Source organism: Mauremys mutica, chromosome 1 (genome assembly GCF_020497125.1).
Source record: "Mauremys mutica isolate MM-2020 ecotype Southern chromosome 1, ASM2049712v1, whole genome shotgun sequence".
NCBI lineage: Eukaryota > Metazoa > Chordata > Testudines > Geoemydidae > Mauremys > Mauremys mutica.
Genome location: NC_059072.1, coordinates 130,245,391 through 130,273,170, shown reverse-complemented (window position 1 = coordinate 130,273,170; position 27,780 = coordinate 130,245,391). Strand labels below are relative to the sequence as shown.

The window sequence follows — 27,780 nt, the reverse complement described above, 5'->3', positions numbered from 1 at the left end:
TGAAACTCGGGTTTTTGCTTTTCTTAGGTGGGTTTGCTGAATTCTCTGGCTGTTTCCCTGGCCTCTGTGAAGGAAAATCTGTTCTAGTCCCTACTTGTATTTCTCAACCTTGCTTACCTGTCTCCAACATTGGTCCAACCAGAATCCTGCCTCATCTTTACCTTGGTTGCCAGCGAGATGTCCTCAACAAGGTGGGTACTTCGAAATTATTATTTACGGCCATGGATGTGTAGTTTTCAGGAGTGAAAAGAGTTGCTTTAAAACAAAACAAAAAAATATACAGATCACGCTTTCTGAAATAATTGCGTCTCAGTGTTTTGTGAGTGCATTGTGGTGATACAGCAGTACAACTGCAAAACACCTTGCGTAAATGCAATTGGCAGACTTGTGTGGCTTAACCTCAGTCAGCTATGTGATACCTATTTCAGCAATCTACCAACCAACGGGAAATCAATCATCTGTCACTGAAGAAGTTGAACTAGCTTTATGTGTGGCTCCAACTAGTTCTTCTGGGAAACATACAAGTCATGAACACAAGTGTACTGATGGCAAGTACAGGACAAAAAAAATTATTTCATGTATTTTCTAGAAGTGCTAGGAAAAATCTCTTTGAATCACCGGGCATCTTGTAAGGAGATATTACTGTATATATCCTTCTGTAAAGTCACCTTATAAAATATAAAGTCTTGGACAGTCCATTGGGCCTTTTAAATTCATCTGTACTATAGCACTGTAATCACGGTAAAACACTGATCACAAGTATAAATAAGTTTAATAGATCGCTGTTCCTTGGCTACTTTCCTAAAATCAGCAGCTCTGCAGTGTCTTTAAACTAGCCAATTACACCTTCTGTGGGGGAACTAAATGTTCTTGCAGGGGGCCAGGCTCATGATTTATCTAAAAGCTTCCTCAATATCTAATTTCTATTGCCCTATGTGCATACATGAACTATCTACGTCCCTGGCTCGTGCTTCAGCCCTCATGTCACCTCACCAGGTAATAACTTTTGTTTTATGTTGAAATTAAGGGGGGACAAAACCTTCCCTCTTTCTCAAAATTCCAGTTTATTCCCATTTGACAACTGCTATTTACAAGGTGTTTAAATATTGAGCTGTGAGAACTATCTAAGACCCACAAAAGGGGTTTTTTCCCTGTCCCTAACAGGTTGCCTCTTCACCCAAGTAAGGAATGTCCAGTTTCGTATGCGTGTAAAAACTTGTTCCAGTCTTAACAGGCCTGTAATTCTATCACATTCAGATCCCTTTACCATAATTAGATTCTTTCCAGTTCCTTCTGTTTTTATCTGCTTTTCAGTCTGTTTTTAATAAGGTATTGTTCATGGCTTTTTAGATCCATTATTTTAATGGAGTCCTTGCAGTACAGGCAATTTACTAGTTACTTTTTTCCACAACACATAAAGAAAGCAGCCAGTATGGAGGATAGTCCATGGCGATTATATTCACTTGAGATATTTCTTTTAAAACTTGCACATATTTTACTGTGCAACAAGCCAGCAGTTTAGACCCAACTTGTTTTTGGTGGATGTCTGAGCAATTTATCATTTTTCTTAGCGTGTATATTCTTAGTGGTCCCAGGACAGTACAAATCAAAGATTTTCTTTTTTGCCTTGCCACAAACCCATGGAACTTCTCCAAGAGGCTTTATTTTCTATTCTGATTATTTTAAATACACAATGATCCCCAAGGAGGGTCATGTCCAGACATGGCAAAGTCCTGCTCAGCAGCCCCACCAGGTTCCTGATCAAGGTCCCTGCATTCAGGATGAGGGACAGAACTCTTGCTCTCATGTTATCCATCTGGTTCTGAGACACTAAAGGCTTTGCTATTTGTTATGCCCGTAGTGGCCCCTAGCCAGTGAATAATCCTGGAGGGGAAAAAAGAAGCTCTTCTCCACACTTACAATAAATTAATGCCTGTAAAGGGAGGAAAGTACTTGCACAGTTGTTGTATGTGTAATCTTCAAGGACAAAGCTTGGGTTAACTTTGGTGGTGAGAAATGGGTGTGGGGTAAGGGGAGTGAATCCTTTCAGAGTGGAGGGGTTGTCTGTGAGAGCCCTGGGTGGGTGTCTGTCTGTCTGTCTCTCTCTTTCTTTTTTCTTTTCTTTTCTTTTTTGGTTCAGCAGAAGCAGGGGAACATGCCATGAGAATTGCTGATCTTGATGTAAAGGTATGTGGCCACTAGATTGATAAAAGTCCTTCAGTTGTCCATGACTAGAGCTAAAGTGGGACCATAGAATTCCATCAAATCCTGCGTTTCTTCATCTATCTGTTGAGGGAATTCAGGTGTATAATCACTATCCACTTTCCATTTCCTTTGGAGAGCCACATAAAAGGTAGAATAAAGTCTCCAGAATCTCTCTCCCCCCAATTGGTTCTTCTGTCCCCGTCCTGGATAGATTATTAATTTCTTCATTTATCAGTTTGCTAGAAGTTCTAGCAGAAACTAGGAACTGTCTTTTGGGTTTCTTATCAGTTCCAGGGCAAAGCTGCATCTTATGATCTCAGACCTATTTGTCCATCATACGTTGTCCTCTCTCTCGCTCTCGCGCTCTCTCTCTCTCTTTCTCTGAACAAAAGGTGGAAGACTCCTATTGTGAGCTAGACATCTCTGATGGGGCTTACCCTGCAGTAAGTAGGTAGTTTTTAAGGGTATTGATGGCCCTCTGCTTATTGTCCTGGTGACTTGCCTCTTCGGGCAAGTCTGTACCAAGGCTTTCACCTTGAATATCTGTAGCCTTTTCTGCCTTCTCTATGTAGCTGAGAGAGCAAAAGGAAGATCTCTGCATCTGGAATCCCATTGACACCTTCCCAGGTGATTTAGCAGCAGAAAGAGACTTTCCTTCTCTTTGGTGGGAGATGCCAACAGCCTTCTTCATTTAGCTTTCCTGAGCACCTCAGTTTTCTGGCAGTCTGCTAGTACCAACAGTGATGGACATGTGAGGTACTACGTTTCAGAGAACAAGTTGGAAGAGGGCTCACCGTGATAAGAACCTCCAATGCTTGATTGCCTAGATGAAAGGGCCACTTTCACAGCCTCTCTCTAGCGCCAGGATATGACTGTTGAGAGTGTGCTTATAAGGAGAGCAATCTAGAAGAGACGGATTATTTAAAAAAAAAAATTCTAAAGGGATGAAAATGAGGACTCGCTGCTGGAAGGAAGGAAGGAAGGAAGGGAACCAAACTTAGTGACAAGTGGCAGAAGAACTTTCTCTGAGGCAGCCATTAGGATTGCATGCCCCCGACTGACAGCTCGGCTTCTGTGTCTGCTACTTCAGGTTACAAGACAAGGCCCTTATTAGGATGAGAAGATAGGCTTCTTGTTCACGTTTTTAAATTGTGGAAAGTGCAGGAAAATATGTGGGCAATTCTGCAGGGAAATCCCAAATTCTATAAAATTCACGGGCCTCTATTGATCTTGCTTTTGCCTTCTAAGTGCTCTCTGATCATCGATTGTCTGTGTTGTGAGCAGTCCCAACCAGACCAACTGATCTCTACATCACTGAAACTTATCCAAAATATTCTGCAAAATGAATTATAAATCTGCCATAAGATTCAGCTGTGGATATTGGAGCCTGTAGATGATTCAGTCTAGTTTATGGGGCTGGAGGAGTCTCTGACACATCACTTGGCAAGCTTGCTGAATGTTGTCCTCTGTAGTCTTATGTGAGACTCCTGGGAGAAACTAAACATTTTATCCTGTTGCAGAAGTTTTTTGTACCTTGCAATCTGAAGTTACCAGTAATCCCCAACCTAGACTAATTAAAACAATATTCACAATGTTTCTGATTCATATGTATAGTTGGTAAATAGTATCACTTATGTAAAGGTAAGGCATGCAGAAATGTGTAGTTTCAATTTTTGTTAGTCATAAAAATTTGCAGCTTCTTTACAAAGTCACAGTGATTCTTTACATGTTCACTTTATTGACGTTACAGTTTTTTTTAAACAAATATTTTAAGAGAACACCTATTTCTATTTTAGGATTTTATATTGGATAGTTTTTTAGGGTTTAAATTAGAAATAGGTACAAAGTTCAGAAATGCTTCTCGTGTACCCATTATGAATTTAGTACTTGAGGCCTGGCACTGGAAATATTTAGGCATTTATCTTTTACTCGTATGAGCAGACCCATCGAAATCAGTCAGACTGTGCATGCAAGCAAAGTTGGGTATAAACATTTGTAAAGTCAGGCTCTTGTTAACCCTTTATATTTTTGGATAATGAAAACTGACTAGTCAGTTCCACTTTCTGGGTCTCAAAACATTTAAGGCAAAGTTGAGTATTTGCAAAAGTGTTACAAGAGGGTATTTAGATCCAAACACACTCTGTTTTTGTTAATCTTAAATTTTTGTGTAAGGACACAACCTACATTTTACCTGCCTGTGTCTCTTTCAAAGGATGGCATATAACGTACAAGTCTGTGTTTTCAGGTGTAAGCAAGAGTTGCTCAGGCTCATGTATATTTCATAAGCACATTTTATATAAGTAACTGTAAAAGCTTTTTGCTTTGCTCCTTACAAAACTATTTTTGTTTTTCTAGACCTGGCTTTTGTGTCTTGGAAAAATATGGCATTTTAGGGTAGTCATTGTTTAATCTTAAAATTAAGTCACAAAATGTAAATAACTTGATAAAAGAGCCTTTACCTCCTTTTCACGTAATAGTTAATATTAGGATTTCTGGATCTTCCTCCCATCATAATTCATTTCTTCCTCTTGGGTGCCTTACAGTGAAGTCACTGTTCTGGTTATTACATTATAGTCTGCAGCTCTGTGAATGATTGATATCCCAAACACAGGGAATCGTAACTTCTTTCTTTAGGCCTAGTCCCAAAGATGAGCACCAACTCTTTTAACTCAAATACACATAGGCTTGGAATGCGCTGTTCTATGCCATCCTCTCCATTCCAATTTCCATAATCAGTTCCTCACCAAAAATCTTAGAGTGAGTGGCCCACCAACACCCTATGAAAAAGCTAAAAAAGAAGCCATTTAACACCCCATCTACATTCACTCAGCAGTTCCCCTTCCACAGCTCGTATATCTCTTCCCTCATCCTGAACAAACCATCTCAAACTCCAGCAATGGTGGTTGGCAATAAATTCATTCCCCCCCCCCCCCCCCCCCCCGGTGTGGCTTTTATAAATTATATTGAGTGTGGTTCTGTGTGTGATTTTTGTACAGGCATGTGAAAGTAAGTGAGGTACACTGTCGAACTGCAAATGGCAGCAGCATTCCTGTAACATTTAGGAGAACTTACGTGAGTTGGTGACCTGTGTTGTTCTTAGTGATCTGAATTTGGTAATTTTTTTTTCTTTTAGCATTTGCATTGATGGGGGAGTCAAGCAACCTTGACTCAAACTTAAAAATATCATGCCCATGCCCACCCCTGCCAGACCCCATTCCCAACCCCCTGGTTAGGGTAGCATTGAGCTTGGCACGCACATCAGGACTAAAATGTCTGTTTCATGTTGGAATGACTGAATTAACTTCCAGATTTGGCACAGTAACTCTTCAGAGGACAAATGTCTTTTCTGTGTGTGTTTTAAGCAAACTATTTATTTATTGACTCTTGTGGAGGAAACATTGATACATGCTCCCTGTTGGAAACATTGTGCTGTATTCCTCACATTTCTCTAGGTCCCTGGCTACACAAGAGTCTCAAATATAGTAGTAAAGAGGGTTGTATGATCAATAGTTAAAGTGTGCAACTTGCCAAGTATGTGTTTGTGTTCTGTTTAATCCCTAAGAAGTTATATCCTTCTACTGCGCCAAAAAATACAATTACACAAACCTACAAGTTTACTACTGCCAAACTGATTTCTCTTTTAAAAATAGAACTGGGTATGCAAACAGGAAAAGAGAGAAATGAATTTAATGGACAAAAGATCAAGTCTGCAGACATCTTAAGAGCCAGCTGTTTGGGAAGATACAGTAATGGGGGGTGGGGGCACTAATTGCTGTAAACTGTATATTTTAAAAATATTTAAATTGCTAGACCAACATTTTTCTTACTGAATGTGCTTACATGTAAATCCCAGCCTTAATGTGACAGCTGTATCAATTATTTTTAAACACATATAAAGCTGTGCAGCAATTAATTTCTCACACACACACACACACCACACACACACACACACACACACACACACACACACACACACACCTCTCCACCCCAATCTGCCTTTTGAAAATCCCAGCTGGAAGGGTTTGAATGTGCTTATAAGCGTGCTGCTCATCACTGTTCTTTGGAGAATATTCACCCCGCAGCAGAGAGCTTGCACAAGTCCCGAAGCCACACTTATAACTCATGTTTTAGGCTGAATTTTACTCAGTACAGCAAGTCAGAATGGGGGAAGACTTCCTCTTTAGCTCACACTCTCTTTACCTCTAGCCTCTCGACAGTTCTGTTGGAATAAGGTGAGCGCATCACACACACACACTCTTTCTTTCTCTGACCCTACCACCGCCCCCCAACCTCTCCCCAGATCTGGTCACGTGTCAGATGTCTTTGGTTTAGGGCCCAATCCAGTTGGTAGGCAAGCTCAGAGCATGCCTGATTGGGCCCTGCAGGTGAGACAGGTGGGGACCGCCTACTTTTGAAATCCCCTGGGGTTTAATCATGAGCTAGAGCACCAAGCAGCTCAGCAGCATCAGGATTTAGGCAGGTTTGCACAGGCCACCAGCAGAAACTTAGGTGCATGGGGACTTCAAATGCCTATAGGATTAGGCAGCAGCTGAATGGGAGATTTGAGGATCTCAGTGCTGCCTAAATGTTGGACTTGAGTGTGTAAGTCCCTTTGTGGATCTAGCTGTGATTTGCCCAAGCTCACAAAAGAAGTTTGTGGCAGAGCCAGGAAGCTAGGATGAAAAAGCCCCGATTCTGACAGATGTTGGGAAAATGTATTCCTGATCGGGGCCTTTAGCTCTTCACTAACCAGAGTAGACTGATTTATATGCAGAACCTACCTTCATACAACTCTTAGAAGCCAGGGATATCCTAGCCAACTGGGGAGGTGGTTAACTTATTATTTGGTGATGAAAGTGTTCGTTCTAGCAGGGATGTTTTCACTTGCCATTATTAAGGCTAAGATTTTGTCATGGTTGTTTTTTGTTAGTCATGGACAGGTCACAGTCAATAAACAAAAATTCACTGAAGCCGTGACCTGTCTGTGACTTTTCCTGCTGCAGCTCCATGGTTTCTCCCGCCACCTGGGTAGCTGGGAGCTATGGGGTTCCCTCTCTGCCTGACGCAGCTGGAAGCTGCAGGGGGCCCCCCCTCCACCACAGTGGCTGGGAGCTGCAGGGTCACCATATTTCCCAAAGAGAAAACGAGACACCCCCAGCCGCTCACTCGAGGTGTCCCCCTCCCCCTGCACGAGGCTGTTGCCTGTTACTGGAACCCCAAGGAGGGCCATCTCAGGAGTCTGTCACCTGTCGCTGGAACCTTGCAGGGGGCCCCCTGTCACTGGAACCCTGTCAGGGCCCTGCTGGTTGCTAGCTCCTGGGGCTGAAGCAGAAAATGTCACGGAGACTCTAGAAATCACAGATTCCGTCACTTCCACAACCTCCATGACATAAACATAGTTTTAGCCATTATACGTGCAAAAATGCAGAGAATATTGACTGCAACAACAAAAAATTGGAATTGCTAATAAGTTACATGCATTTTAGGGATCGTTCTTCTATTGTATTAGCAGTATGAGAGCTATCAGATTCATTTCACACTTTTCATTGACCCCTCTTTTATGCCCTCACTGAGAGGGTAACTTTATTCTGTGACAGGTAACCCAGAACTACATATATGGTAAGTAAGCCAGTTAATACTGGACATGCTGGGAGTGCCAGTTCTGTTGCCACCAAACGAACATATATTTTAACAAAAATGGCAGCGAATTCCACCTCTCCTATTAACAACGCTTTACACTTTAGAATAGTGGAGGGGTTTCCCCTCTCCTTCTTTTGTAAGTCTCCCCTTATGAGTATGTAATCATTCCATCCGTTTAAGTGTGTCTTGATCAGATCGTTTTTAGCAAGATAATCCAACACAGAAGTTTTTCCAGAAGCTGGGAAGGGCAACAGGGGATGGATCACTTGATTGTCTGTCTGTTCTGCTCAATCCCTCTGGGGCACCTGGCATTGGCCGCTGTTGGAATACAGGATACTGGGCTAGATGGAACTTTGGTCTGACCCAGTATGGCCATTCTTATGTCTAACATAGTTAGAATTATGCAAATAGGAAGTCTGATCTAGCTTCCAGTTAAGTAACACTCCAAGTAGGCTCAGGATTACTTTTATATGCTTAATTTTTTTTACCTGCCAGAGATAGGGCTGTATTTTTTTCACTCTTGATCTTTGTCTCTTATAGGAGCTGATGCAGCAGAATGCTATTGGTTATGTATTAAACGCAAGCAATACCTGTCCAAAGCCTGACTTTATCCCGGAGTCTCATTTCTTGAGAGTTCCCGTGAATGACAGCTTCTGCGAGAAAATTTTGCCTTGGTTAGACAAATCAGTTGATTTTATTGGTAAGAAGATGAGCTAAAATAGTTCTATGCTAATTATGCCATGTATTTTTAAAGCGTTTTTATCCATTTTAATTCTTTTATTATTTTTTTTTGCTAAGTGTCTCATTGTCTTTTATTATGAGAAAGTAAACAGAAGCACCTGATCTACCTTCCATATTGCAATTGTCATTTTATATACCACTCTTGTATCCCTACCCATACATCTCCTCTCTAAACTCAGCAGTCCCAAACCTTCAACTTCTGCTCCAACTCAGGTCTCTCTGGCTCTAATTATGTTCTTGCCTATCTGTGAACCCCTTTCCTTTCTGCTATACTTATTTTGAGGTAGAATGAGTAGATCTGAACATGCTATTCAGGCACCATCAACTTTATATAATAGCACAATAATATTTTCATTATTTTTGTTCATTCTCTGTATATACTGACATTTTGCTTATGCGGGTGGGGTGAGGGGAAAGAGATGTTTTTATGGAGTTGACACAGAAGACTTTCTCCTAAGTGGTTACAGTTACGTTGAAACGTTGTTGGGTTTTAAAGTAGTTCAGCTGCATTTATCAGCATAAAAGGCAATGCCACATACAGGAACAAAATTACATGTATAAATATAAGTGTGCATGTGTGTTTAAAATATATAAATATATGCAATCATTCTGCCATCAGAAAACGTTCGTTAGCTGGTAATCTTTGGAATAAGTAATGCTGTACCCTACCTACATGGTCTCTCTGTTGGCTAGAAAACAGCCTGCCTCTCTCCATCACACTAACAGTTAAGAAAGGTACTTCTGCTGACAATTTGCAGAGGGGATTTTTAAGGTCCTGGAAGCAGTAAGAGCATCAGCACATACCATAGCAGTGCCATAAAAAGGAAAGTAGAGTTAAGCGCCAATTGCAGATTCCTGCTGAACACACATGTAGCATTACATAAATGTCATGTGTGAACAAAGAACTCTGCCATAATCTTTCTTAAAGGGACATAGGTGGGTCAAATTTGGCTTCAGATTTAGGATTTTTGTAAAAATAAGCTTATCCAAAAGCTAAGAAACGTAACCACAGATTTTCTGTACAATTGGACAGAAGGCTTTAAACAAATAAACAATTTTATAGTGACTTTGAAAGCCTTACAGTGCTGTTGCTTTCTCCAGCACAGAGTAAAAGGACAGTTGGCACCGACTTAGCTTTTGCATAAGTCTTAGCCTAGATCATAGAATTCCCCCGGGTCACATACCATGTGATGCAACTAAAATTTTTAAATCGTTGCTCTAAGTATGAGTTCAGTATAAACGTAAATTTTGGCTTCAAAGGAAATGGAAAGATAAAAGTTTTGAGCTCCTCTCTTTTCCCTTCTCTTGTATCACCTCCTTTCTGATCCAAAACAAAGGTGTGGGTGTGTTTGTGTTTGTAAATGTTACAGGTTTCCTTTATTTTTTATTTATAATTTTTTTTTTAAATCTGCATGAAGAGCTTGAACTATGATTAAGCTCCCATTGAGTTCATTGGGTGCAGGACAACAAAGCTACTGCTCCATCAGTCTTTTTTTTTTTTTGAGGAGAGAGCATTGTGTTTAGAGCAAGAGGGAGGAAGCCAAGAGAGCTGCACTTTCAGGTCCTGCTCTCAGCTTTGACACTGACCCACCACGTGAACTTGGTCAAATCGTTTAATTTGTGTTGCATTTTATTCATATATAAAATGGGAACAAATCCCTCCCACTGAGTCCTTGTCAGGATTATTATTTAGTGCATCATGAGATGGTTTCTGTAATGCTGTAAGTATACAGTAATATTCTTAATACAAGAACAGATCAACATGGGTACATGCAATGAAAGAGAATGTATCAGTCATAACACTGATTTCTGCTTGAAGCTTCCATGGGATCTGGTATAAAGAATGAATTTTAAAGTTCTGTCATTTCAACAGGGAGCTTTTAAATATTTCATCACCCTGTGCCATTGACAGTGACACTTCGTGAATTTTTCTTTTTATTGTACAGAGAAAGCAAAAGCCTCAAATGGGCGAGTTTTAGTGCACTGTTTAGCGGGGATCTCCCGCTCTGCCACAATTGCAATTGCATACATCATGAAGAGAATGGATATGTCCCTTGATGAAGCCTACAGGTAAGGATAGACTTTTCCTTTTAAATGAGCTTTTGTGCTTGTCAGCTTGAAACTTATTAACATTATTTCATCATGTACTCTTTCCTCTTCATCCAAGAATGCCAGAAGTTGCTCTTGCTTTAAATATGGGCTTCCTGCAGACTCAGCCCTGCCGTTGTTTTGTAGGAAGTAAAAACCTAACATTGATGTAGACAGACACATGCATGGAATGAAGCAGCAGGCTGCAACTTTTATTAAACTTTTTAATACAGGAGGAGCACTACCCACCCATCACCCATACTTTCCTATACCAGGCATTTAATTGGTTCCAGTGTGGGGTTACAGGGCTTCTTACCATATAACCCATAACGTGGGGTGGCTTTCTTCAGCCGACCCCTCCTACTCCCTGCTCTGAGTCCTAGCCTCCCTACACCACCACCCCACCCCCACAAGGAGGACAGAGGCTGCAGCAGGCTAGGGACCTTGGCCTGCGAGGGCCACAAGGTCTTACCTATCACATGAGCCCAAGGCCCACCACCAAAATTCCAGCTATTTTACTTGTGGGAACCATTCATTTTATTCTTTTAACTGCACTGGAAATGGGCCGCAAGTTGCAACAAATAAACTCTACTTGGTTAGGTACTAAGCACATTGCTAGTTAACCCACTGTGGCTTGAAGGTGCCACAAAGAAGGCAAAAAACTCCCTGGTCCTCTGCCAGTTGGTCCATGAGAGAAAAAATTCCTTCCTGATCCCCTAAACAGGTGATTGCCTAGACCCTGTTTAGTCTATCAGCATCTGTCGGAGCAGGTTCCCATTTCTGCTTCGGGTGGGTAGGGTGAGCTGCTGAAATGGAGCCAAAAGAGCCCTGTGCTGAGCTAAATCCTGAGAGCTGGGGAATGGTGGCCAGTCAGTACCTTTCTCCCCCCGCTTGCCAATGGGTGTCAGAGACCCCAGAGGGAGAAGCTACCTCTTGTCCCTCGGTGAGTGTCTCCCTCCCTTGTTCCTGGGACTATCCCCCTTTCACCACTGGCCCCATCAAGTTCCCCTACCCATTGATGTGGGTGTGTGGCAGTTAGCTCCCAACTGCAGAATATAGTCTTGGCCTCTGCTCAGAGTAGGTAAGGGGTAGAATGTTAAATAGTAGTAATAGCTAGGAAGAAATAGAATACACAGATGAGACCACATATAGGCCACCATCTAGTAGTCTGTGCCAATATAAGCCACAAAGAGAGAGGAGAGAAACCAGAATAGCAAATGTTGTTTATCTAGTGTGTGCACTTTTTAAAATGCTAGATTGAATCTAATGATTTACCGGTGGTATTGGATGATGTTCACAAATGGCTGCAGTGAAGGTCTTCTAGGAATTAAGAAAACTGAAAGATGAATCATTTGTTGCCACTGAAGTCCATCAACGATCATTCTGAAAATCTTTTGAAGTAACCGTTCTTTGGGCAGCCAAGGATTTTGTACAAGAATTGAGCTCTGTTTCACATGAGTCGGCAAGTTTGGAATCTAGTTTGACTGTGAATGCTTCGGGAAGGTTGAACACAGGCTTGTTACCACCATTTTTGTACTTCATTTGACAAACATTTTGTTCTCAATGCCACAGAAAGCCAACCTGGCTTTCTTTTCATTCACTTGTGAGTACATTATTATCTGTAGCCTGGTCTACACTATGCGTTTAAACCAAATTTAGCAGCGTTAAACCGATTTAACCCTGCACCCATCCACACAATGAGGCCCTTTATATCAATATAAAGGGCTCTTTAAACCGGTTTCTGTACTCCTCCCCGACGAGAGGAGTAGCGCTGAAATCGGTATTGCCATGTCGGATTAGGGTTAGTGTGGCCGCAAATTGACGGTATTGGCCTCCGGGCGGTATCCCACAGTGCACCATTGTGACCACTCTGGAAAGCAATCTGAACTTGGATGCACTGGCCAGGTAGATAGGAAAAGCCCCGCGAACTTTTGAATTTCATTTCCTGTTTGCCCAGCGTGGAGCTCTGATCAGCACAGGTGGCGATGCAGTCCCAAATCCAAAAATAGCTCCAGCATGGACCGTACGGGAGATACTGGATCTGATCGCTGTATGGGGAGACAAATCTGTTCTATCAGAGCTCCGTTACAGAAGACGAAATGACAAAGCATTTGAAAAAATCTCCAGGCTATGATAGACAGAGGCCACAGCAGGGACTCAGCACAGTGCTGTGTGAGAAGCGTAACGGAAAGCCAAAGAATCAAATGGACCCTCATGGAGGGAGGGAGGGAGGGAGGGGGTACTGAGGACTCCAGCTATCCCGCAGTCTCCGAAAAGCATTTGCATTCTTGGCTGGGCTCCAAATGCCTGAAGGGTTAAAAACATTTTCCCGGGTGTTTCAGGGTGTATGTCGTCAATTTACACCCTTCCCCCCCCGCCCCCGTCCCCCAAAAAGAAAAGGGAAAAAAATTGTTTCTCGCCTTTTTTCAGTGTCACCTTATGTCTACTGCATTCTGCTGGTAGACGGGGTGCTGCAGCGCTAAACAGCAGCATCCTCTCCCCTCCCCTCCCCGGTGGCAGACGGTACGGTACAAAAGGACTGGTATCCGTCCTCCTCGTCATCCTGTGAGTGCTCCTGGCTGGCCTCGGTGAGGTCTGCCAGGGGCGCCTGGGTAAAAATAGGAATGACTCCTGGTCATTCCCAGCAGATGGTACAGAACGGCTGGTAACCGTCCTCATCATAGCAACTGGGGCCTGAGCTCCATCAGCCCCTCCCCCCCCCCCCGTCATGTCTAAAGAAAAGATTCTGTACTGCCTAGACTATCACAGCAGCGGGAGGCTGATCTCCTCCCCCCCCCCCCATCCTTTAATGTCCTGTCTGGACTATCATAGCAGCTGGAGGCTTCCTCCCCCTCATTTTATCTCACTAAAATGTCTGTTTTTCTTATTCCTGCATTCTTTATTACTTCATCACACAAATGGGGGGACACTGCCACGGTAGCCCAGGAGGGTTGGGGGAGGAGGGAAGCAACGGGTGGGGTTGTTGCTGGGGCACCCCCTAGAATGGCATGCAGCTCATCATTTCTGCGGGATGTCTGGGGCTCTGACACGGAGCGGCTGTGCTCTCTGGTTCTCTAGTACACTTGCCCCATATTCTAGGCTGGACTGACTCTATTTTTAGACAAAACATAGGAAGGGAATGACCCGGGGAGTCATTCCCATTTTTGCCTATGTGCCCCCGGCCAACCTCAGCGAGGCCAGCCAGGAGCACCCATGATAGCAGCAGACGGTACAGAACGACTGATAACCGTCATCTCATCGCCAATTTACAATGGTAGATGGTGCAATATGACTGGTAACTGTCTCTGCTATCTTGCAAAGGCAAATGAATGCTGCTGTGTAGCAGTGCAGTACCGCGTCTGTCGGCAGCATCCAGTACACATACGGTGACAGTGACAAAAGGCAAAACGGGCTCCATAATTGCCATGCTATGGCGTCTGCCAGGGCAATCCAGGGAAAAAGGGTGTGAAATGATTGTCTGCCGTTGCTTTCCCGGAGGAAGGATTGAGTGACGACATTGACCCAGTATCACCCGCGACACTGTTTTTGCATTGGGATCTCAACCCAGAATTCCAATGGGCAGGGGAGACTGCGGGAACTACGGGATAGCTACCCACAGTGCAACGCTCCGGAAATCGACGCTAGCCTTGGTACATGGACACACACCGCCGAATTAATGTGCTTAGTGTGGCCGCGTGCACTCGACTTTATACAATCTGTCTTACAAAACCGGTTTATGTAAAATCGGAATAATCCCGTAGTGTAGACATACCCTGTAATGTGCACTTTAAGCTCCCAAGAACATAATTTTGAACAGCTGTTGCCGAGCTGGTAGACACACCTTGCAAATTACTACAGGTGTCGCTGTGATGGGAAGAAGGGTATTTGAAAATTTGCCTGTGAGTAACTTCTATTTGAGTGGCAGAATTTCTTCTGGATGTAACCAATATTTCATTAGGGAGGGATAGAAACTCTAGTTTTTAAAGGCTGCTCTTTACAGAATGTGGGAGATGTATCATGTAAGATCTGAACACTGCATCTCCTCAGAACTAGTTAGAAACCTACTAATGCAAAGGAACTTCCATTAGATATGGTGAAAGTGGCACAAATACGGGATGCTGATGAACAAACTAGAAATTAGACAGGACAGAGACAAAAAATACATGGTTTATGTGCAGTGATTACCTGTTTTACAAGGCAGACTGAGATTCTGTTAGTCACTTTAGGTTGGCAACATTGGGAGAAATTAAACTGGAGTTGTATGCATGACGGAAGTCTAACACCTTTTCTAATGAAATTTCTTATTGGCTATAAGCACTCAGTCAATTGAAGGAGTGCTTTCTCCAAACTTTTGCAATGAATTCTAGCATGTCACTGTCAATCAAGTCTAAAACTTCTGTGCAGAGTTGTGGTAAAGGACTTTTTTTTTTTAACGCAATTGGTTAGCGTTGGTTTTGGTGCAAAGCTTTTAAAAATCTACAAAGTGCATATTTTATTTTCTGAATTAGTGAAAGATAGAAGATAAGCAACTATAAAATAACTTGTCTGAAACCTTAGATTTACATTTGTTACAAGTAAAATCCAAGTGAAGGATCAAAGTATTTTCTCTAGTTTATTTTGCACATCTGACTACTGTATAAGCAGAAACAGCAAAAATGACTAAAATCAATCCATTTTGTCTGATTAAAGAAACAATGAACATGCTTATAAAACCCCAAACTGGCATGTTGTCTTCTATGTATGCAGAACTACTATATTTTCCTTAACTGACTGGTTTCAAGGTGGTAGTGTCCCTTTAAAAACAGCTTTGAGGGCCTCTAGCAGCACACAGGGCAGAAGTGCCAACAAGATGGAAAGAAGCTACTGGGTTAATCCAACCAGAGCAACCAGCAGAGAGGAAAACAATTAGAACAAAGATGGTATGACATCAATGACTGAATTCCTGAACACATTAGAATGAATACTTCAAGTTCCTTGCTCAGGAGATTTAGAGCTGGAGAATCGTCTGCAGGATGTACCATTTCTCCCAGCTGCCAGAGGATGCATGTGTGAGGGTGGTAGTGTCAGCTGCCATTTTATGCTCATTGTCTGATCTTCCAATTCAAATTACAGTTGAACCCTGTTATGTCGCCGGCCTAGGGGTTTGCCAAAAATAGTCCAGATAACCGATGATCGAGATAAACCCCTATCCACCCCCCCACCCCTGAACTCCCCTGCCCTCTCTCCAACACCCCCTCCCTGCCCCCTTACCGCGGTGCCTGCACGTGGCTGGATCCGGCGAAGCGGGACGGGGAAGCGGAGCGGGGTCGGGCGGATGGGCGGGCGGCGAAGCGGGGAGGCTAGGGCAGGAGTCGCGTGGCCGGGGAGGGATGCGGCAGGAGCCGGGCAGGGCCGCCGCCGGAGTTACAGTCGAACCCATTTATCTCGACCTCGGTTAGTGGCAAAAGCTCTTCTGTGCTCCAGATATTAGGGTTCGGCGAGATTAAAGAATCGACATAACCGATGAGAAACCGGTAAGACAAAGAGGGAGTTTGGCGGTTCCACTACTAAAACGTCGACTTAATAGGGTTGGCAAGTTAACCGAGGTCGAGATAAATGGGTTCGACTGTATTATTAATTATTATTATTATTATTATGCCTATTTTCACTAGTCACAGGATTAGCACTGAAAGGGTCCGCATACACTGTAATCAAAAGGTTCCAGGTCCTCTCCATGACTGGTAGCGGTGGCTACTGCAAACCAAACAAAAAAAGCAATCTCTCTTGTGTTTTTGTAGTTCGTTATTTCATGGTTCTATAACTTAGTTATATGGATTTTTCTGTTTTAGTCGGACTGGAACAGTTTCTTGAGACTTCTTTGTGTTTAGCTTTTTTAATATCGTAGTATATTTTGAGTGTTTTACTTTTCCACATGTGCATGTGTGTAAGAGACAATGACTTTCCTCTAGAGTTCACCAGTCCTTGATGGTTTTTGCTCCTCTTTTAATACTCTTCCTCGCCCTATTTCCTAGACTTCCAGATTTTTGCCTTTCCCTGGTGGGTTTTTATATTTTCTCTTCCCACCCAAATACATGATCACAGGGACAGATGCATTTGCTGCCACTCCCACTTATACTGTCTTTTTGTGATTGCTCCTGCCATTTTGTTACTTGTGTTTTCATTCCTGGAATCACACAAGGGTGGGAAGGTGGGGTTGGACTCCTATGTTGGCACGTACATTGACAATGGTAACTGTTTAGAGCCTGTAAAGAACAGGTAGTATTCATGGCCTACAATGTAAATCAAACAAGTTGTCAAGAAGTAACTGTATATAACTTCTGAGGAAGTGTTTGCCAAAACTTCAATATTGAACCTCTGTTTACTTTTGGATTCTAATTTAGCAAATATACTTCCTTAACATTATATATTTTAAGTTCATCCGGTTCAATACTGGATGCTTAAATTTAAGAATGTACATAAATTCCATTGATTTCAATAGGATGTAAGGAGGAGTTTCAGTGCTTTACTGAACAGGCATGAAGCAAATTTTTACAAAATTGCCAGCTAAGGAGCTGGGGAGAATCTATTTCTGAAAAATTCTGAAATGTTGACATAGCCCAACTGTGTTGCATTTTTAGATTTAATTAATCAAATGATATAAAAGTCAATTAATGTTCAGTTGGCTGAAGATAGAAAGATTGATGCATCATAGAAACCAGTGGTCCTTGTTGCACAAATTAGGCCCAACATATTGCAGAACAGGCTGACCCTGCCTACAAGAAGATAAAAACAGGATAGAGAGGTGGTCAGACAATGCTAATATTAGCAAGAGAAACTAATTTAAAATATTGAGAGGGGGTTAAAGGTGATCTACCAGGGGGGAGGGAATGAAGAACTCTTTTCTTTTAATATACGAAGAAGGTCTGACAGGCTCTTAAAAAAAATCCCAGCAAAACAGAGTATCCAGAACCAGAGAATCTGAAGTAAAAACTTGCACAGAATAACACTTTTATATATAGTGAGGAAGCAAAAATAAAGGCACCTTTTCCCCCCTCTTCAAAAAGAGCTATGTAAAGTGTAAAAAGGAGAGAGAATATTTTGGGTTGTCTAGTTGCTTACGTTTGAGTCGTTCAATTCATTGCTGTCCCTGCCTCTCCCATGCATCCATTAGTAGTGCTTCTTTGAACTTAACTCCAAGTGATCTTAACAAGGATCAAGACACCCCAAGGACTGTAAGCCTCGTACTCTTAGTGGGAATATTAGTCACATTTTAAACAGTAGGGGTTTTAAATAATTCTTGCATTTTCTCTTTAGATTTGTGAAAGAAAAAAGGGCAACAATTTCTCCCAACTTCAATTTCCTGGGCCAGCTTCTGGATTTTGAGAAGAAGATTAAGAACCAGACTGGGCAGCCTGGACCAATTAGCAAGCTGAAACGTTTGCATTTGGAAAAAAGCAGTGAGCATGGACTGGTCCCCGAGAGTGGACAGAGCAGTGGCCTCTCCACTAATCAGCTTGGCACTAACTCTACCTCCGAGCCTGTGGAGCAGAAGCCAATGGACTCTGGGAGTCTGCCATGCTCGCACTTGCCAGGATTTGAGGATAGCCTGCTGGTACAGGGCATAAATGGACTCCATGTGTCCTCTGAGAAGGTAGAAGATAGCAACAGACTGAAGCGCTCCTTTTCTTTGGATATCAAATCAGTATCCTACTCAGCAAGCAGCAGCTGTGTGACTGCATCGGTGCAGGGTTTTGCAGCGGCAGAGGACACTTTAAAGCAGTTGAATGTTTGTAGTATTCTAGATGGCGGCAACAAGCTGTGTCAGTTCTCCCCTGTCCAGGAAGTTTCAGAACAGACACCAGAGACCAGCCCCGATAAAGAGGTGGCCAATCCTCCCGAGAAACCTCAAAACGCCTGGCAGCTGGACAGCCAGAGCAAGCGGCAGCACATGGGGAGGACCGGCAGCGGCAGCACAATTCAAAGGTCACTGTTGTACCCACTGCATCGGAGTGGGAGCATGGAAGACAACTACAGAACAAACTTCCTGTTTGGTCTTTCCACCAGTCAGCAACATGTGGGAAAGTCTGCTGCTGGGCTGGGCCTGAAAGGCTGGCACTCTGACATTTTAGCTCCTCAGACATCCACCACATCCCTTACCAACAGCTGGTATTTTGCTACGGAATCCTCACACTTCTACTCTGCTTCTGCAATCTACGGGAGCAGCGCCACTTACTCTGCTTACAGCTGCAGCCAGTTGCCCACTGGCTGTGACCAGGCCAGTGCTGTGCGCAGGAGGCAGAAGCAGAGTGACAGAGGTGACTCAAGGCGCAGCTGGCATGAGGAAAGCTCCTTTGAAAAGCAGTTTAAGCGAAGAAGCTGCCAGATGGAATTTGGGGAGAGCATCATGTCAGAAAACCGATCTCGAGAGGAACTGGGGAAAGTGGGCAGCCAGTCTAGCTTTTCGGGCAGCATGGAAATCATTGAGGTATCCTGAGAAATGGCAGACAATTGTGACACTGTAGCTGGCTTATTTTTCCCGTTGTTTAAAACAATTCCCTGTAAATCTGAAATTTTTTTAAAAACTGGGGCTTCAGTGTGAAGGCAATGAATAGATTTATACCAGACATGACAAACTAAAATCTGCATGGGGGAGAGCCGCTGTATTTTTTTTGTTTTTTCTCTCCCTCCCACTTAAGGTGGAAGGCCAGATGTTTCAGAAGCTTTCCCTGACAGGTGAAGCAATTATACGTGACAAATTGCACCTCCTTTAAACAAAGCTTTCTTAGTGACTGACAGGCCATCTCCCTGGTTCCACTGACACACATGACTCAAAATCACAAAAATGAATTCTAGCACCCCTCTTCAAACCCTCCCTTCCCCCCGAAATCAACAATGCACCCTAGCCCTGAGACTGAGCCGACTTCTGGAGAGAGATCCTTTTCCTTAGGGACAGAGTCTAGTTATGAATCCAAACAAGTGATGACTGATCACAGCAGGGCTGGGCTAAAAACAAAGCTCAGACAATGTAAATATTGATGTAACTATCATTCTAATGGACAGGTTTGAGGTGACTTGCCAGAAAGCTGCTTTAGAGCAAAATCATACCTCATAAAATAAAGCTTTCATGGCTACCCATTCTCTGGTAGTCAGTTTGCAAGCAGTGTGAATAGATGACTGGCCACACAGTGAGACTGATTTAAAGCTGTCTACGCACAAGTTTCTCAGTTGGCTTAGAGACCAGTGGTAAAATTTAATCTTCTCAAATGTGCTCACTCCCCCGTTCCTTTTAACACAAAACCAGACAGGGTTTTTTTAGTGTGTGATTATGAAGTTGGCTTTTGAGGTGTGGATCTGTCACCTCTAAACCTGATACTAAAGGAAGAACTGAATGCTGGTAGCATGAATGGTGGATAATATTTAGGGCTATGTGCAAGAGATAAGTGGCTGGGTGCAAGTAGCACCATCCCTTTGTCTACTGAAAATTAATTGGTGAGGAGAGAGCAGTTTTTTGTTTTTTTTTAAAGAAAATTGGTAGGAGCCTTGGATTTGTCCTCTACAAATGTAGCAACAGTATGAGAATTGCCCCATCTGTGCTTTTCCCTTTCCCAAAAGGGGAAGGCTTAGTCTCTACTTCCCACCTTTTTTAAAAAAAGAAAAAAGTAATTGCTTCCACATCCTTGCCCAAATCTTGAGGATTCGCACATACCTAGTCATGTACATATCCCTTCTTCAATCCTCAAACCTTGTCGGACCCACGAACTTCAGATGAGAAGTGGGGCAGTCTGATAAGAGAGAGTCTCAATCATCCAAGAGGGACAGAAGGGGTTCCACATTACTATCCTTCATGGGCTGGGGATAGAAGATGGCATTTAAAGAAATAAGATTTAAAAAGAAAAATCAAGACCAAGTGCTGGAGATAAAAGAATTTCCCATGACATGTTCTAAGCTAACCTGAGAATCTGGCCATTGCGGTTCTGTCTCTGTCCCCACTGTAGGCCTTCTGTGTTAATACAACATAGTTTTGCTGATGGCGAGAGTTGTAAATCCTGCCACTGCTGCTTTTGTTGTTGCTGGCCAGTACCTGTTTCAGAGCCTTAACTACCTATTGGAGATTCCTGCTAGGGAAGATCTTGTCATATCCTTGCTGTCAGAGGGGACAGAGATAGGGCTTGTTCATTTATTTTATTTTTATTTATTCTGAGAGGGAGAAAACCAGCTGCTTTCTCTCTCCAGCCTGTGATTCTTGTGGTACTCTGGCTGCCACTTCCCCCAGCCACTTTATATGCTTTGTTAGAGGATTATGGTATTAAAACAACAGATGATACGCAGGGGTCTAACCTGCTTCGTCATTCAGTCCAGTGTTGTGACAAAGATCACAAAGTGAAAATTCTCCAGATCCCTACAGTGTCCTGCAGTAGGTGTAGGGGAGAGGGAGACGTGTAGGACCCACTGTTTGTACAGTTTCAGTGCAGGCAGCTGAAAATATAAAATACTTCATAATGATTAACTGCTTTTTAAAGCAGTTGGCTGAGGTTTTGTCAGTTAAGATCTGGTAGTCACTGAAGCCCTAGTTCAAGTCAGCAGCTTGTTTTTGTTCTTTAAGAGTAGCTAGTTGGTGACTCAAATCTCAGGTTTTACTATATTGAGAAATGGACAGGATTGTGTCTTTTTCGTTTTGTTTGTGGCTAGGATGTGACTTAAATGTCCTATGATGGACTTTTTTAAAACTAGCACTGAGAGAAAGCTACAGAGTTGATTAACTTGATCCTAAAGAGTGCGAGACACACAGACTGCAACTGGAATGGTTGAATCCATAGACTGTGTTTGTTAGTGTGTATGAAATGCAGGAAGAGAGGGTAGTTTGGGCAAGCATGTAGGTTAATACCACATTGTAGAGCATATCAGGTCTTGGCTAATCACTGCCCATACTGCCACTTGTTTGATATAGCAAGTGAAAGTGATTGTTCAGCATATAAACACACACAATGTGTGTAATATACAGGATACATGTGATCCATTTATGAGATCTCATGTAAACCAGATTTCAGTTACAACCACTTTTTTTAAGTAATCGTTTCAAATCAAATATTTCATAAGAATGGGGTTTGGAAAGTATTTTAAAGACATCCCTGCCAGCAGAAACAAAGCTGAGATCTTCCAGGCTTCTGCTAGATTTTTTTTTTTTAAACCCTCTTTCTTGGCAACTGAAATCTGGTCTCATTGCAACTCCTCATAATTCCAAACATCTTCCAATCAACAGTTAAGTCATGGCTGCAGGATCAGCAGTCTATTGGCTTGGGCTGTTGAGCACACCACCATGGGAGAAAGAAGCCTTGGAGCCTGTCTAGTAGTGGTATCTCCTTAGCTCATTTCTGTACTCGTATCCTGTACCTGAGAGATGCTAGAAAATGGGTTTAAGAAGTTTGGAAAGTGAGATGGAGGCTGGGGGGAGGTGTGTGTAAATGTTTAATCTGAATATAATGTTCTTTGGTGTATGGCAAGCTGTTTAAATGGTTCAAAGATGAGTTTCTCATCTTGATGTGTTATGAGCATTACTTGTATGTTATGATGAAATAAAATCAGAAGTGGTACCTGTTTCTATAGAATGGCTGTGAGACTTTTTGCAGTCAGCTGCAGAGCATGCATACAACCTGTCTGCATACAACACAGCTCCAAGCAACCAGGAGGCTGGATCTCCTGTATGCATTGTGAACTTTCCCAACGGCTGCTTCTGGTCATCTACGTATTAATTACAGACTGGGTAGCTTTGTTGAAGTGGAGGCGAACAAATGTTGAACTTTAACTGAGCTTAGTCACACCTAGCAGGCAGTAGTGATTCTACATCTTCAGTAATCATTTGGTGTTCTTGCCTGTTACCACACCCCCTCTACCCATTAGAACAGCAACAGCTGTTGTATCCTTGTGTTAACCTTTTCAACTGTCTATTATTGTTAAACACAATTGCCCAGTGGTACTTGCTTTACAAGGCAGTAATCCAGTCCCCCAAGTGGATAGTCTGAGGCTTTGTAGAACAGCTGTGCTACTGGTCTTGCAGCAACTATTTCACTGTTTAAATTACCTAGGGGCCAAGGGCATGCCTCATGTGCTATGCTCTCATGCTGCCCTTCCCCGAGTTTGTTTAGCATGACAGATCACTGCCTTGACTGATGCTGCATGTGCAGGTGTGTGCACACAGTACCTTCTTGCTGCTGAGGGGGAGAGACACATGAGGGGACAGTGGACATGCCAGCCTGGCCTCACCTTTGGTAGCAGTTATACAGTAAGTGTGCTGCTTTTTTTCTGGGAAAAGCAAGTAAGATTAAACTCTTCCAGTACTGAACTGAGGATGAGGCTGTTTCTTTGGCTGAGATGTCAACCTACCAGCTGGTCAAGGCGTTGGTGCTGCTGCACCCCCTGGCATGAAGTGGATTCCATCATATACAGGGTTTACAGTTTTTGGTTCAATAGCTCTCAGCACCCCCACTACACACATTGTTCCAGCACCCCTGAGTCAAGGGTGATGCCACTGGAGGCTATAATGACTCCTACAAACCCTTGCTTGCCAGCTTATTAAAATCATTCCTAACTATCCACCCAAAATTCAGCAGGTTTTTTTGTTTGTTTTTTTAAGACAAGTTCCATTTACAATATTAAAAGGGAAACGGTAAAGTTTCTGTATTTCCCCTTCCCTAGGAGGTAGTAGCACCATGTAACTAGCAATCTTACTTTGTGCTGGCTTTCTGAAAACAAACAGCCAGTGCTAAATAAATGCCTGAATCCAATACAGGAAAAAAAATAGGGCAAGAGCGACGTCTCATCTAAACTGCTTCATGTTCTTATATGAAGAAAAATGCACATTTTGAAAACCTTGCAGTGTCTGCTCTCACTCAACTTCACTCTGCCCCCAGCAAGTCAAGTTCTGATTTAAATAGAACAACATTTTGCACTTGAGTTCTCCTTGAGAAATAGACCTTAAAAGGAACAAGAGTAGTTTCAAAATGAGTCTGCTTATCTTCCAATTGTTCCTCACACCCACTCTGCATACACCACCCAGCCGTTGCATGATTTATTGTACTCCTCTCCCCACACCCACCCTCCTGTGCTCCATGCTGGTGCCATCAGAGCACTGCACCAAGAGACCCCCAAGCCCTCTCTGGCAGAAAGGAAGGAGATGAAATACAATTGGACTCACCAAACCTTCATCAGCTGCATCAGCAGCTTGCATGGTGCCACAAGCCAGTTCTAACAACATTCTCAAATCTGCCTCCTACTATTTCAGGGGTCTGGTAGCCTACTGATTAAATGCACTGCCTTTTCACCTGTGGAACCTGTCTACACAGCAAAGAAAAACATGGGGCTGTTTCATTGCTGTGTAGATTTCCAGGCTCAGTCTGGAGCCTAAGCTCTGGGATGCTCTGACCTCTCAGGGCTCTGGAGCCCAGGCTCCAATTCCAGCCCTGCAGCCTGAGCCCTGGCTGTCTAGTTGCTGTGTAGACATGCCTTTAGCTTCATCTCAAGGCCAAGTTTCAGACCTGGGTTGTTCAGTCCAGATTCTAGTGGATGACTTGGTCTACATCTCCAGTCACAAACAAGAGAACTCCATAATGCAGAAAAAGGCAATGTTGTGCTGTTGAGTGTAAGGAACTTAACAAATTTGAAATGCTTTACTTTATAGGTATTACTTACTGCTCTCTTAACACTTCTATAGAGACATTTTTGCAGATTGTTCAAGCTTCCCAAAGTGTGTGTGTGCAGTGTGTTCATCTGTCAAAACTGTAACTTGCTGTAAGCAGTGAAGGGCAGTGGAACAAGCTGCTGCTAATTATGAACACAGCAACCACACAACCTGATTTGATCAGTGCTTATCTTGTTTATGAAAAATCTCCAAGGGGGGGTGTTTTCAAAAGCACTCAGTATTGGCCTAACTCTATGGCCCCTGTCTTCAGTAGGAGCAGAGTTAGACCAAGGCTGAACAGTTCTGAAAATCAGAGTTCTCGCTAGGAGCTCCTGCCTCTCTCTCACATTAAAGCTGAGCAAAAATGTATCTGAAGTTTAAATTCAATAGTTGGGTTTTTTAGTTACCATGCTATTCCCTCACCAAACTCCCTTGCATTTGTTTAACCTTTAAATTCCTGCTGAGGTAAAGAATATTCCATTGTTGTAATACTGTGGTGATCACAGTAAACACCCATCCCACAACACAATTTATTTTGAAGCCCAAAAGAATTCTGCTCCTAATGATCCTTATTGGACAACTGAGTTCCTGGCAAACTACCCCTCTAGAGTACTACTTGAAGTTCAACTGGAATTCAGGTCTTTGAGGTGGAATTGTCATACGTAAGACATATTAGAGTTTCTAGAAACAAATTTTCCATTACAGTTTATACTGCCAGACTATTAAGGACAGCTGTTATAAACAGAAAAGAAAAAGGGGGCTATTTCTAGTATTCAGCAGTTCCACCCTTTCCCTTAAAGTGCTGCCTTTTTAAAAAGCTGGAGTGTAATTAGGCTTATCAACTGCTGCAAAAGAGATTGAAAGATTATAGAGTTGTCCTATTAGAGGGAGGTGCTGACAATTAGTCATTTACATTATATATTTAGCTTATGGGAAATTTTTGAACATGTAATTCTACTTACTGTTTGGGAACTGGCCGAGGTAAAGCTCTGACGATGGTACTACAGATTACAGCAACAGAGCCTTTGATTAAGTCACTGCTTTGCTCTGGCAGGGTCGGAGAGGTCAAAGACTGAACTGGCATGGAGAAAAAAATGAAGGCCTTGAAACTGCAACTGACTCCATGCGAACACACACCTACCCCACATGTAGTGCCCTGAACAGTGCTGGGGCTCTGTGGGTACAGGGGGCTTACTGCCTGAGTGGTTCTCAGTTCAGGAATGGACCCTACCTTGAAAGATGGCCATTCCAGGTCACAGCTGGGTTACAGTGACAGACTCCTGTGAGAAAATAGGACTTCCAGGTGCCTGGACTACAATTGTGGTAACATCCCACAATCACTTAAATATTTGTTAAACCAATTTGTATTCTGTATTGTTCAAAACCCCAGCACCAAGGGGAGTTTTTGCATTGTTTGCCGTTTTCCTATCTCAAGCCCAATGTATGCAGGCAGACTCACTCGCTTTTTCCTTTTAGCCCTTGGTCTTCTAGCTGGCTGGTCGCTGTTACGGGTTGATCAGGGAGGTGCAGCCTGCATTTCCCCACCTGTGAATTCCTTGTCTCTCCGTGAACAATCCTACTCCATCTCCTTCCCTCCCTCCACAGCAGAAATGAGACTTAGTGAAAGAACTTTAGCAGATGTTTCAAGTCCTTCAGCTGCACACAATTCAGTCCTAAACGTATGACACTAAACCCATTGCCCAGTAACACACCTTTACACCAGGAGATAAACACACCACCAGTACAGTAGTAGCTAACTATGCTTATAGTAGCAAATGCCAGGGGTCAATGGTCAACCCTCCTGCTGAACAGGCTAGAGGCCCAGTGCTGTAGTTTGAAGCTAGAAATTATCATGCAGAAAACCTGTTGCCAAACTAATAGTGCATGTGTGAAAAGCTAATACAGACCTAGTGTGATTAATGAACACTTCTGTACTTAGAGCACTCTCCTGCAGCTTAGATGGCTGCTGGCTGAATCACTACAGGATTACCCCACAGCTGAACTCCAAGCATTTTTCAGAATGAGACGGTTACCTTCAAAGGATATGCGTCATAAAACACAGAACAGGGTTAAAGACCTCCACCCCCAGGATAACGTACAGGAACTGGACAGTATGTCTAAAGATAAAAAGTTTTCCCCCCCTGAAGAAGTCACCACAGGGGAGGTTCCAGCATGAATCACACATCCTTCATTTATTAATAAAACCTAAACAGTGCCAAACCAAATAAATATTTCAAGTCAAGGTTGTCTCCTGGGCTAGAGCGATTTGAAAATGTCCTTAGACAACAGCCCACCGTGAGAAATCCTCCTGTTGCCTAGCACTGGAGGAAGCTGCATTTAGTAAACAAACACACACAACTCTCTTATGGCCTTAAATAAACTGCTGGACAATCAACCTCACTCAATAAGTGGGGGGAGCTCAGAGGTTTGAGCATTGGCCTGCTAAACCCAGGGTTGTGAGTTTAGTCCTTGAGGGGGGCACCTAGGGATCTGGGGCAAAATCAGTATTTGGTCCTGCTAGTGAAGGCAGGGGGCTGGACTTGATGACCTTTCAGGGTCCCTTCTAGCTTTATGATATATATATAGAGAGAGAGATACCTAATAACATAAACCACTGAAGCAACACTAAAGTGTTGGTGGGCCAGGATTGCATCTACACTACCTGTTTCACCATCCCAGTGCACAGTTAGGTTATGGTAGAACATGACCATCCCCTATCTTAGCTACTCCTATGGCCTCCATTACTATTGTACCTGAGCACCTCACAATATTTAACATAGTTATCCTCACAGTACCTCTGTGAGGTAGGGCAGGGATATTATCCCCATTTTACACATGGGGAACTGAGGCACAGAGAGAATAAGCGACTTGCCCAACATCACACAGGACGTCTGTGTGTAGCAGAAAATTGAACCTTGGTCTCCCAAGTCCCAGGCTAGCACCCTAAGCATTAAGCCACCCTTCCTCTCTTCCCAATACAGTTCTATAATAATGTCCCATCCAGACTTTTTCACTCCCGAAGCTATACTAGACACCCCTATCTGTACCAGATGACCACAGGCTAGTAAGGTGCAGACAGATTGAACAGAAATCAGTATGGCATCAGATGGCTCATTCAAAGCTGTAAACCAGTCACTGCTGACACATTCACCTATCCATCCCACAGCTGTGACTATTACTGAATGATCTTATGCCCTTTATGTTAAACTGAAGAAAGAAGGGGCAGAATTATTGAGGGCACAAAGATCTGAGGCAGACTGTGGAAGGGGAGGAGGCAAAAATGGGGCACCCTCCAACCCAACAGTGCTAGGATTCCCTTTCAGCAGCCATTTCTGGCCCTCTACTCTCTTTTACCTCTGTGCTACTTTAACTAAAATTGGACTATTGAATGGCTGTTAGAGCAGGAGCTGCAGGTGCCTGTTGAGACAAACTGCTGCTGAAAGGCTTCCTGG

The 27,780-nt window shown here is 43.1% G+C and overlaps 1 protein-coding gene across 3 annotated transcripts in view; it reads left to right on the top strand.

The window, feature by feature from the left end:
- Nucleotides 1-22,259, top strand: part of DUSP16 (dual specificity phosphatase 16) — a 96,203-nt gene extending 73,944 nt beyond the window's left edge. For all 3 annotated transcript variants that reach the window (XM_044996031.1, XM_044996041.1, XM_044996051.1), the window contains 4 exons: nt 28-191; nt 8,386-8,545; nt 10,533-10,656; nt 17,968-22,259. In XM_044996031.1, the coding sequence (XP_044851966.1) occupies nt 28-191; nt 8,386-8,545; nt 10,533-10,656; nt 17,968-19,147 (1,628 nt within the window). In that variant the 3' untranslated portion in view covers nt 19,148-22,259. The remainder of the gene's footprint in view (nt 1-27; nt 192-8,385; nt 8,546-10,532; nt 10,657-17,967) is intronic.
- The last annotated feature ends 5,521 nt before the right edge of the window (nt 22,260-27,780 follow it).